Raw genomic sequence first — 13,003 nt, forward strand, 5'->3', positions numbered from 1 at the left:
AAGATATGTAAACAACTGATAACCACATGAAGATAATTTCAACATCTATAATTTTCAAAGAAATGCAATTATATCTACAATGGAATACCACTCCACAGCCCCACCAATGGCAAGAATTTTTAAATTGATAATAAATTGATAATAAATTGAAAAGATAATGACCATTTCAAATAATTATAATCTCAGAATAAGTCACTTGATGGAGTATAAAATAATTTAAATGCTTTGGAAAACTGGCTGTTCCTTATGAAAGTCGCAGTCCCTTTAAAACTATGGTTTAGTAAGTATTAATTACTTATTCAAGAGAATAAAAAGGACATAATCATAAAAAAACTCAAATGTGTATTGGCAGATACAGAGATTTTTAAAAATTGATATATCCATATAATGGAATACTACTCAGCAATAAAAAGGAACAGACTATTAATACAATTTAAAAGAATCACAAAAACATTGTATAGAGAGGAAGATCAACTTTCCGAATGGCAGAGTCATTACCTTACAAAACCTGATTCTCCATAAAAGCAATGAGAATGCTTGTAAAAGTTGTCTAAGGAACAAGCATGTGATCCATGCCTTGCAGCAAAGGACTATGGGAAATCTCTTTCATAAATATGGAGTTTAGGCATCAGTTAATTTGAAATTACTAAGTGTCTGTGATAAGATAGTAATTATAGCCTAGAAATGAGTAACAGGGCTTCTGACCGAAATAGAGTTCCTGGTTCCAATTTCCGTTTAAAGATCAGCTTGATTTAGTCTATGGCTTATTTCTTCTATTCTCTTGACTAATCTGTACATATATTTTAAACCAAATTATTATAAATTATGTATATTTCAAATATGTTAATTTCTGATGGAGAAATTCTATCTTCATTATTCTTCCCTTCAAATTTATCTTAGGAGAATGCATATCAGATGCTTCTAGCTAGCCCATATTTTTAACCTAGAAGTTATATTATATGATGATTCATCTAAAAAGTATATGCACACATATACATGAAAATCAAATATGGATATATACATAGTAATATCTCTTGTAAACTATTTGGAAAATATGAAAAAATATTTTAGTTTTAGTAGCATCGATATAGCCTGGTCCCCAGATTCAGAGGAGAGATGTATAAAATGGAGGCCATGAAGAAGTCTGCTTAGAAATGAAAGTTTACAGGCAGATTAAAATTTTTGGCCAGAAAAGCAGAGAGATGCTCGTAGCGTATAATGAAGAGAAAACATTTAACTTTGACACATTAACGCTGTGCATTTGTTAACACTTTTACACATTTAGTTTTCACTATAATAGTGTGCATAATGCAACATTATTTTTCAACAAGGATGTCTAAATACAGAATCATATTCCTAATGAGTTTGTCCTTTACTAGCAACTGTCCCCCAAAAGAATTGACATGCCCACAGGTTTCGGAAAATATTTGTGCCAGATAAAGTAATGTAATAAACATTAAGATATGATAAATTCAAAGAAATCACTCAAAGCACTAAAACACTATCATATAAATAAATTTAAAAGTTGAGTATAGAATATTGATAAATATAGAAAAATGCTAACTCAATGAGTCAAAATATTAGTAGTCAGATGTGAAATAAGATAAGATTTTGTGTGTTTATATTCAAGAGAATTTAAGAATACTGGCATTTTATACTTTGAAGGTGTCAGGAAAAAGAATAATATACAGTTTTTCTGAAAATCAATTTAACATGTTTCAGCGATCTTCAGCCTTTTTGGCACTAAGGACCAGGGCTCCTACAAGAATCTAATGCCTGATGATCTGAGGTGGAGCTGAGGCGGTGATGCTAGTGCTGTAGAGTGGCTGCAGATACAAATGAAGCTTAGCTCACTCACCTGCCGCTCATCTCCTGCTGTGCGGCCAGGTTCCTAACAGGCCATGGACAGGTACCCATCCGTGGCCTAGGGGTTGGGGACCTCTGTTTTAAGGAGTCTTAAAAATTTTTGTACACTTTTAGTCAGCTATTTTAATTTTAAGAATGTGCTAAAGGCTTAATAAGACACCCGGAAGAAGCTTTTCATTGTAATGTGTGTTTTATAATTGAGAAAAGGGAAGTAAGTGCTATATTACATTCAGGCAGCCCTCACTTTACACACTACCATGTTAACTGCAATTTATGCAGATTGGAAATGTGTCCCTGCTTTGCCTGGATCTCAGTTACCACAGCACTGTGCAAAGTGAGGATGCCTGCATTTAATGATCGGCCAAGCAAAGGCAGATGCCAGACAGAACAGAAGCTGGTTACATAACTGGACGCCCTGCAAGGGTCTGCTGGCTGGAATCATAGAGGACGGAGTGGCTATCAATGTGACAGATTATTGCATTAGAATATTATACAGATATTAAAATGAAGATGCTCCCAGTTATGAGAAGGACAAATGATTTTGTATAGCTTTTTATAAAAAAAGAATGGTACAAAAATAAATACATTGTGGTAACTTTGTAAAATACTAGGATTAAGGAAAACTGGGACTTGTTCTTTATGTACTAATTATTAATGCAAAACAATTATTAATTTTATAAGCAAGAAAACAAGCAAACAAAAAGTGCATATTTCCAATATCATCCAAATCGCATGGCATAAGATTAAAGGATTTTATTTACTAATGTTAGAATTTCAATATGAAAGTAGGACAAAGCAGGGGTTCAAAACAGTTCTATAACAGGATTAAACTGGAAGGTCATCCAGGTTCCTTCTAATTCAAACTACTATTACTTTCCCCTTAAAAATATTTTGCTTATGATTATTTTGAGATTCTTTGGTGATACGTAAAGCTTATATGTTTGTTAGGTGTGGGAGTTAAGATCAAGTCAATACCATTCTCTACCCACAATATTTTAATCTGGAAACAAAATGTTTCTTACATTTAGAAGTTTACCTCTTAGGAGAAATTTCCTTGAAATAAAGGATTTTTCTTCTTTTAAGCATTAAACGAACATCATAGTAGCTGGCATACTATGGCATTGAGAAGTGAAACAAATTAGAGTTCCAATAAATTCTACCTAATGCATGAATGCTTTCTGCGTTAAATTTATATCTACTATATTCACACATACATTCAATAAAATGAACACTCCTAATGTGATTGAGGATTTAGGAAAATTCAGGTATTCATTTGCTGGTGGTAATTTTACATATGAGTATGTCCAAAAAGAATAATATAAAAAGAAGTAAGAACAATACTGTGGAAATCTTAATATAGGAAATGAGCTAAAGCACTAATTTTTATTTATGAAGATTTTCTTAAAGAGGAAAAAATCAAAACTCTCTATATATTGAAAGGAGACTTATAAACTACAATATGTCATATTAACAATAAATTATATTATACACTTAAGAAAAAGCCTAGTTCATAGAGTATAGTGGACTATGCTTAACGCTATTATCTAAACGTAAAGCCTTATAACCATATGTTCATGCATACAGACCACCTGTAATTTTAAAATTGTTGATGGATAGACGAGAACTGAAAAGGAATATGCAAATTTTATAACAATAGTTGTTAATATGTAGGAACAAAATGATACATAAAAGTCTTCTGGAAGAAGGGGAAATTTTAAATAAGAACTAGATATCCTCCATTAGGAAAGAAATCTGTTTTGATTAAAGGAAAAATAATGAAGCAAACCACAGGGTCATAAAAACATAGAAAATATATGTTCTTTGTTGAAATAATAAAATACAGATGGTATTATGTTCACTATAAAGAGACATAAAAATATTCTAAACATGTACTGAGAAAAAAAACATTGAAATTAGAGATATGAGCTTTTTTGAAGAAGATAATTAGCTTTTATTAAAGGAAACTATATAATATATTGTACAAAAGTAGAACATTTTAATATTCAGTATCTACATTGTAAAGCATTTCATTTTGCTGTTAGGAGTAGCTTAGCCATGCTCAGTATTGGTGACCTTGGCAGTGAAAGGAAGAACTTAAAAGCAAACCGATCAAATGGAAATGAGCTCTTGAGTGAGACTAAAAACATGACCGGCTTAATCATAAACAGCTGACTTCTGTGTTGTGTTTCTTGCCGATTATAATTTATAAATTCTCTTATTTATTATTCCATTAGACTCTCACTTAATCCCAAACTATGCATGCATAAACATAATACTGTTATTTCAGGGAATTATAGTCAAGCACAACCAAGAAGGGATACTTTTTGATTATTTTGTGACTCATTTTTTTTTTTAATTTGGAGATTGTCAAAATAGAACTTTTCTCCATTGCACCAAGGATTTCATGAACATCCCTCTCAAAGCCTGTTTCACATCATCGTTCCTCAGGCTGTAGATGAACAGACGCAGATGGGGACTCACAAAAATACAAAATGCTGCCACAATATTCTCTTGCTCAAAGACCACTCATTTGTTGGTATCAGATCAGGCAGAAGAGAGACCCATAAAACATATCCGTCAAGTTGTCAGGTGGGGGCCAGAGGTGGAGAAGGCTTTGGGCTCTCCCTCACTGGAATGGATCCTCACGATAGTGATGAAAATGAAAACATAAGACATGAGGATGATGAATCGAGAACATGTGAGGTTAATCCAGCAGACAGAAACAGGGCAGTCTGCTTTATGTAAGAGTCAGAACATGTCAACATTAAGAGGTATGGGTCAGTGCACAGAAATGGTTGATGGTGTTGAGTCCACAAAATGACAAGCGAGAGGTCAATAAAATTATGCCCACCAAAGAACCCTCAAGGTAGGGAAAGTGACCAGGCAGATGCACAGCGGCTTGGACAGAGAAGAAAAGACAATAGGGCTAGATGGGGTAAAGCAACAAAGAGAAAACCACCAGCACATCTATAATATCTATATCCACAGTGTTCCTGTAGCTGTTTATTATTGTATCTATTAAAAAGATAAAGGATAAGGCTTAGAATCAGTAACTAACTACTCCAAGTTCAGCAAAGTTAATTGATCTTCAAATGGTTTTCCAGACTTCAAAACTTGCTCGCTATGCCATGCATTGTTTTATCTTGCATGTCGTAAACAAGAAAACAATATTTCCTGCAAGCCCCAAAATACTAGGACATTCTGGCATAAGTTAAAATAATGAATCCCATTGCTTCATCTTTCTTGGGAGATTCAATTCCCTGATGATACGGAGTGTTGGGCACAAATTACATCCTCGATGAGCTTAGGACTTTTAAAAGAATAAAGCAATAGTGGCTTTTTATAGTCTGAATGACTTTCTGCTAAGGAATAATTGAATATAAGGGTTTGTTCCGTAAGTGACAATTCTGTTATAAAGCCTTCAAGCTTTTTATATCCATGCTGTCATTGGGAAATCACTCTCCTTTCACAGGTAGGATTAGCTATTACTAAAATGTATTTTGGAATCTAGAAATAGATGTTTTATACACTAAAATAAAATTATGGGCTGAAACATATTCCGATGAGTTAGTAAATGTCCTAAGTTAAATTCTACTACGCCATCCTATTCTCAGAGTACTTTAAATGTACACTAGAGCAATTTTAAATGTACAGAGTATTTTAAATGTACAACAGAGCAATATTTATAATGAAAAAAGAAGCAGACCAAAGAGAACATCCATTCCCTCAGTAATCACTGATGATCTCCATTTGGAAAGCACTGTTCTAAGTGCCACTGAGGTTGTCACTACAGATTGAATAACTCTTTGTCCTTACGGAGCTCACACTTTGGTGTGGAGTCTCGTTTTATGTTAGACCTGGATTTTCACCAAACAATAATAGTATCTACAATTTATTAAGTGCTCACTATATGTCAGACATATTCTTAAATTTTTACCTGAGTTAGATCCCTCACATGGAGGGAGTTGTTATTATTAATCGTGATGATGAATAACTTGCCCAAGTATCGCTGATAGAAATTAGAGGATATGGGATTTCTAGCCTGGGAGTCTGACAGCAGGGACCCCCAATAACGATTAAACACTTGCAGACTCTCAACACTATACCATGCTTACTCTCTCTTGCTTCATGAAGAAAAATAAGGGGATGATATTAAATAGTCTTTTAGGTTCTTTCTCAGTTAAAGAAGTTACTTTTTATAAGCATCATATCATGTAATGTTTTGTACCCCCTTCATGCAGAATTGTCCACTTCGAGGTTTATAATCTATATTATTTAAAATTATATAAAAACATTTCATGAAACTGCCTTCTCTAAATTTATTTTTCCACTTCACATCTAACCATGACCACATGCCAAGGAGACATCAGCCTCATTAAAGCTAAAGACCAACCGTCTAGACTCTTTGGGTGACTGGGCCGTGATGACAAGCACCTCCACGAGAAAGTCTCAGAGTGAAGGTGAATGTCAAGAATGCAAAGCTCCAGATGTCCCCAGAGCCACTTTGTTCACTTGCAAATACTTCTGAGTTTTTCTTGCTTAAATCGCTTAAGATATTGTTTTACGTTTCTTTAAAGGAAGGTTCCTTCCATAACATACTCGGTAAAATTATCTGGAATGTTCATTGCTTGCATTGCCTCATTTCCTCACAGTTCACAAGCAAATGGAGATATTAGTAATTTTGGCTTTGGATTAATATTTTCAAAATAGACACCTATTAATCATACAGTCCCAGCACCAAAAAAGTATTTGCTTATTATGACGATTATTATAATCTTATGAAATTTAACAAAATACAAAATGATTATGATTTTGCCGATTTAGGTGACTTGTTTCATTACCCTTGTCAATAAATCCAAAGTCTTCAAGTGCAGAACAAGAAAAGAATCCTGGAGTGGTGCATTTGCAATGGGCCCTACAGAGTGGTCTGTGACTGTCCTTGGCATGGTAGCTGTTAACAAGAGTCAGTTTAACATCAACACAGCTGAGTATGTGCTATTGAAGGAAGATGTAGATTTTTTCATGATGTTTTTCATGGTCACTTTTATCTTACACAAATGTTGGGAGATGGCATTTCATGATATCTTATGTACTCTTTCAGTTGTTTGGGTAATATGATTATTATTTCGGTGTTATGGTGTTATCATTTACATGTTTTAAATAACTTCAACTGAATTCATGTATTGAGGTATGTTTTCAACATTTTGCAGGTGCTAAAGTGAGGTAGAATTTCAATAAAATCATTATGATCACTTGTCAGCCTTTTCATGAGTGTTTCCTTCCCAGGCAGGAAGCCTTTTACTACATTATTTTTCCCTTAAGCACTTACTCCATGAATATTTAATATTACTGCTATATGTATGCATGCACATGTAAACCTACATAGACAGACACACGTTGTTCAGGTACTGTGTATGTATGTATGTGTGTGTGTGTGTGCGTATACACACATAAACACACACACATACATATACATATGCATATACATATACATATATGTATGTATATATATATACATATAAATATATATAAAATCTGTTTTATACAAAAAACACAGATTTGCTTTGTGACCCATGAACCAATCTTGCCCCCAATAATTGTCAATAATATACAAAGCAAACGAGATCCTGAGCTGATTCTTAAAAGGTAAGTAAGATTTGGTGGTAAGAGAGCTCCCTGAGGTAGACGACAGTGGGGAAAATGGACATTGCATTGCAGTTACAGGGAACAGCTCGGAAACAAGCTTGAGTTCAGAGGAGCATGTAGACAGATCCTAGTTTTATAAAGATGTGTGCCATATATAGTTTTACTTCCTTATGTCCATTCGGGTATGAAAACACAGATGAGTTTCAGCAATGATGCATTAAGAGGTATATTAAAAAATGAGATTACAATTTGAAAGAAAATGATATTTAAGAAAATTGTAGTTGAGCTTTTCAAATATGAAAAGACTTGCAGAAAAGCATTGAAAAATATGACCGCCTTTAAATAAAGTAGCTCTATATTAGATATTTCAAACATCAATTGCCTGCTTACAAGGCTACTTCTTTATTTATAAGTTTGAGAGAGGAAGAAGTAGCAGATGACATGATGCAACTAATGGATGAATGACAAAAGGCATGAATTTCTGTTTCCTTTATTTAGACCTCAATTGAAGTGAAGCAAACACAATGTTAAAGGAAAACTACACAGCAGTGACTGAGTTTGTTCTCCTGGGACTGACAGATCGCGCGGAGCTGCAGCCTGTCCTTTTCGTGGTGTTCCTCGTCATCTACCTGGTCACGGTCATCGGCAACGTGAGCATGATTTTGTTAATCAGAAGTGACTCGAGACTTCACACTCCCATGTACTTCTTCCTCAGTCACCTGTCCTTCCTGGATCTCTGTTGCGCCACCACTGTCGCTCCTCAGATGCTGGTTAATTTCTTATCCAAGAGAAAAACCATATCTGTCATTGGTTGCTTTATACAATTCCACTTCTTCATTACCCTGGTGATCACAGATTATTATATGCTCACAGTAATGGCTTATGACCGCTACGTGGCCATCTGCAAGCCCTTGCTATATGGTCTCAGAATGTCCAGATGTGTGTGCATCTCTCTCGTTGCTATTTCTTATGTTTATGGCTTTGCAAATGGTCTGGTACAGACCGTCCTGATGCTTCGTCTCTCCTTCTGTGGACCCAATGAAATCAACCACTTTTACTGTGCGGACCCACCTCTGTTAGTCCTTGCCTGCTCAGATACCTACGTCAAAGAAACTGCCATGTTTGTGGTGGCGGGTTCCAACCTCACCTGCTCTCTCACCTTGATTCTCATCTCCTACATTTTCATTTTCACAGCCATTTTGCGTATTCGCTCTGCTGAGGGGAGGCGCAAGGCCTTCTCCACCTGTGGGTCCCATATGACGGCTGTCACCGTCTTTTACGGGACGTTGTTCTGCATGTATCTCAGACCTCCTTCGGAGGCATCTGTAGGACAGGGGAAAATTGTGGCTGTGTTTTATATCTTTGTGAGTCCTATGTTAAATCCTTTGATCTATAGCTTGAGGAACAAAGATGTTAAAGAAGCAATAAGGAAAGTTGTCCAAAAGAAATTGTTGGATAAATAAAATAGCCATCCTGGGAGCTCCAAACGGAGTATTTTCTCGAAGGCTCTCCAACAGAAGATACCGTTAAAGTGTGTAGAAGTACCTATATTCTCTCCACAGTCTATGTCCTTCATTTCTTCAGAAGGCACATGAAACCAACTTCCTTGATCCATTAGTTGTGCCCATGAGAATGAAAAATAAAAAAAGCTACTTACAGTCTACATTTAGTCCTGTATCTACTCTCTTATTTTGGTAGTCACGATCACAAATATTCCCTACCTATGGTTTTACATATTTTTCAATTTACAATTATATATTCCCTACCTATGGTTTTACATATTTTTCGATTTACATTTAAATATTTTCTTACTTACGGTTTAACCCATTTTGCAAGGTGTTAAACGAATGACGTTCTGCCGACCTTGATCATCATTTCTTTTGTACTCAAACTGGGCCAATATCCGAACTGTAAGTTGCTATATCCTGATTTGAGAGTTCACAGGGAAAACAGCGGCACAAGTGAGATGTGGTGTTATTTTACCCTTCAGGCATTACAGGTGGTACATTGCTTGCTGGACAATTTGCACGCCCATCCATGTCATAGCACCCTACTACTCATTTTTGACATTTCCTCCTGAGACTTACAAAACTGTGGAAGCTAACAATAAATAAATAAATAAATACTACTCTCAGAAGAGATGGAAGCTGAGCAGAGCAGAGTTGTATTAGGTCAATCTAGTTGGTCAGCAGCCCTACAAATGTTTTACTGTTTCACATGTAAAAACAGAGAGGTGTTTGAGGACTTCTCTATTTTATTTTGTAATTTTTTTTTAAACATTGAGATTATATTATTAGGTCATGTCCAGTAATAAACCATTATTTTTCCTTTTAACATTTTATAGATTTTATTCCATCTTTGATGATTAAACTCTAAGTTTTGTCTGATATTCATGTATCTTCATCAGTATTTTTTATTGTTTTTGGTTAGTCGATGTCTATTGTGTATATTTCTACCCTTTTACTTTCAGCCCCTGAGTACTTTTAATTACTAAATTTCATATGTATTTGTGAATATTGGTACTTAGGAATATTTTATAACTCCTTATATTGTGCTTTAAAAAACTTTTCCCTATGCTTTTCCTCCTTTTTTCCAACCATGAATTAAATTTTTTTCTAATTTTTCTTTTTACTTCTTGTTGATTATTACACTTTTTTTTTCATTTTAAATAAATTACCTTAAATATTAATACACATACTTGACCTATCTAAATCTTTATTAATCAGACAATCTGATATGGAATAATAAAAGAAACTTCGAATGTTTTAATTCTGGTTACTTCCCACTTTACCTTATGTACTGTCATGTGGTAGTGTAAAATAAATCATTGATGCTAAAGTATTAGTTAATAATAAACTATTTAAATATTATTATATGTTAGATATGATTACAATTATAATATACTAAATATTTGTTTAATATCAATGTTCCTTTAAATTTAGCCAGATTTGTCAATGAATCTCATTGTTCTTTTTGTATCTCACTCTTCACAAGGGTTTAAGTTACTTTCTGGGTGATATATACTCTTAATTAGTTCTTTCAGTGAGAATTTGAGTGAGATAAATTCTCTGTTTTATTTGTCTGAAGATTTCTTGTTTTAACTTAAATTCTCAAAGAAGAATTCATTTGAGCATGGATCTAAATAGATAGAAACTTGCTTTCAGTACTTAAAATATTTTATTTTCTGGCTTCTGTTAGTTTTGTTATACAGATGATCATTTTACCAGATTATTTGTTATGTCTCTATAGATAAAATATCTTCTTTTTTTACATTGGTAATCTTCACTTTCAGTTTTTGTCTTTGTTGGAATTTAAATATATTTATTTTTTTCCATTTTCAGTGTCTTCTTGGCTGATCTTTCTAAGTCATTTTCTCTTAGTAGATGTTCTCACGGCATCATGTACTTTTAATTTAGAGGACTTTTCACAATTATAATTTTAACATTATCTGTGTGATTGATTCACGGTTGTATCTTCCTCCTGGTTTTCAGAACCATAAAACCAAAGTCCATGTCTGGTTTTGCTCACTATTTTAAAGCTAGCATTTATCACAAAACCTAGAATATAGATAGTTCTCAGCAAATATCTGTTGTGGTAATAACTATTACTATTCCCTTTGCATTATGGTTATCTGAGTGCAAACTTTATTCTCTACCCCTTTCCAACAAGATATCATGAATTCTTAACCATGGAAACCTGATTGTGAAACTTTAAATATGTAAGCCTCATTCTACCCAACTCGAAGTAGAAACTCTTTAAGGACACGATCGTCTTTGACTTTCTCTTGTGCTGTCTACATTGACAGTAGAGTAACTAATATAAGTTTTTCCTGAATGTTTGTTAATTACATGAATAGAAGAAATAGGCCATAGACTAAATCATGCCGATCTTTAAACGGAAATTGGAACCAGGAACTCTATGACAGTCAGAAGCCCTGTTACTCATTTCTAGGCTATAATTACTATCTTATCACAGACACTTAGTAATTTCAAATTAGCTGATGCCTAAACTCCATATTTATGAAAGAGATTTCTTATAGTCTTTTGCTGCAAGGCATGGATCACATGCTTGTTCCTTAGACAACTTTTGCAAGCATTCTCATTGCTTTTATGGAGAATCAGGTTTTGTAAGGTAATGACTCTGCCATTCGGAAAGTTGATCTTCCTCTCTATACAATGTTTTTGTGATTCTTTTAAATTGTATTAATAGTCTGCTCATTTTTATTGCTGAGTAGTATTCCATTATATGGATATATCAATTTTTAAAAATCTCTGTATCTGCCAATACACATTTGAGTTTTTTTATGATTATGTCCTTTTTATTCTCTTGAATAAGTAATTAATACTTACTAAACCATAGTTTTAAAGGGACTGCAACTTTCATAAGGAACAGCCAGTTTTCCAAAGCATTTAAATTATTTTATACTCCATCAAGTGACTTATTCTGAGATTATAATTATTTGAAATGGTCATTATCTTTTCAATTTATTATCAATTTATTATCAATTTAAAAATTCTTGCCATTGGTGGGGCTGTGGAGTGGTATTCCATTGTAGATATAATTGCATTTCTTTGAAAATTATAGATGTTGAAATTATCTTCATGTGGTTATCAGTTGTTTACATATCTTCTTTCATGAAGTGTCTATTCACCTAGACTTTTTAAAAACGGGCTTATCAGTTTATTGTGGAAGATCTTCATGCATTCTGAACACAAGTCCTTTGTCAGAATGACGTCAGGTGAACATTTTTTCCAGTCTGTGGCTTTCCTAGTCTTTCTACTCCTCACATCTCTCACTTTTCTTCTCCTCACTCTCATTAGATGACCTCACCTCACTATTTATAAACTTTCTGTAATTTCTCCCTAACTCACATCAGAAACATTGAGGCCTACTGACTGGACTTTCCCGCTCTTTTCCATATGTAAATGCAAAACTTATCTACCCATATTTTCCTCAATCCAGAGTATTAAAAGTGATAGTTGATTTCTTTCTATGTGTTAAAGATCCTATGCACAGTATCAAGCAGTATATATAAATGTTGGGTAAGTGTGTTAGCTTTAGAGGAGAATCCAGTTCCCAGAGCATCAAATTAAGGCTATGCCCTGAGGAACAAAGATTAATTTAATTGATCTTCTGAATTATTCAAAACATACTCTAGGGAATGTACTTGAAAATACACTATAAATCTTCCCTCCCTGTTTTTCACAAAATATGGTAAGTCAACTATACAGGTAGGTAATTTTCTACATTTGTTCCCCTAAATATATTTTTATCCATTGAGCGAAGATTAGTATCTCACTAATGTGCAAAAAATCCTGCCTTCACTCCTTTATAATACATGCTTGTAACTGACGTTATCATATGTATTTTTGTCTATGTGTTTAATAATGTCCTTCTCCTGCAGTGTATGCTCCATGAGGATGGGGGATTTATTCATGCCGTAACCCCAGAACCGAGAACAAAAAAAAATATCAAAATCTTCAGTGTACAT

At 34.0% G+C, this 13,003-nt stretch overlaps 1 protein-coding gene across 1 annotated transcript; it reads left to right on the plus strand.

The window, feature by feature from the left end:
* Window positions 1-8,036: 8,036 nt before the first annotated feature.
* On the plus strand, window positions 8,037-8,975 carry LOC120600606 (olfactory receptor 1030-like). The gene has a single exon (XM_039860020.1). The coding sequence runs from the start codon at window positions 8,037-8,039 to the stop codon at window positions 8,973-8,975; it is 939 nt and encodes a 312-aa protein (XP_039715954.1).
* The last annotated feature ends 4,028 nt before the right edge of the window (window positions 8,976-13,003 follow it).

The sequence above is a fragment of the Pteropus medius genome, unplaced genomic scaffold, assembly GCF_902729225.1.
Source record: "Pteropus medius unplaced genomic scaffold, Ma_sr-lr_union100, whole genome shotgun sequence".
In the NCBI taxonomy this organism is placed as follows: domain Eukaryota; kingdom Metazoa; phylum Chordata; class Mammalia; order Chiroptera; family Pteropodidae; genus Pteropus; species Pteropus medius.

Excerpts from the sequence above, each read along its gene's own strand:
- LOC120600606 (XM_039860020.1), top strand. The coding sequence starts at position 8,037 with ATGTTAAAGGAAAACTACACAGCAGTGACTGAGTTTGTTCTCCTGGGA.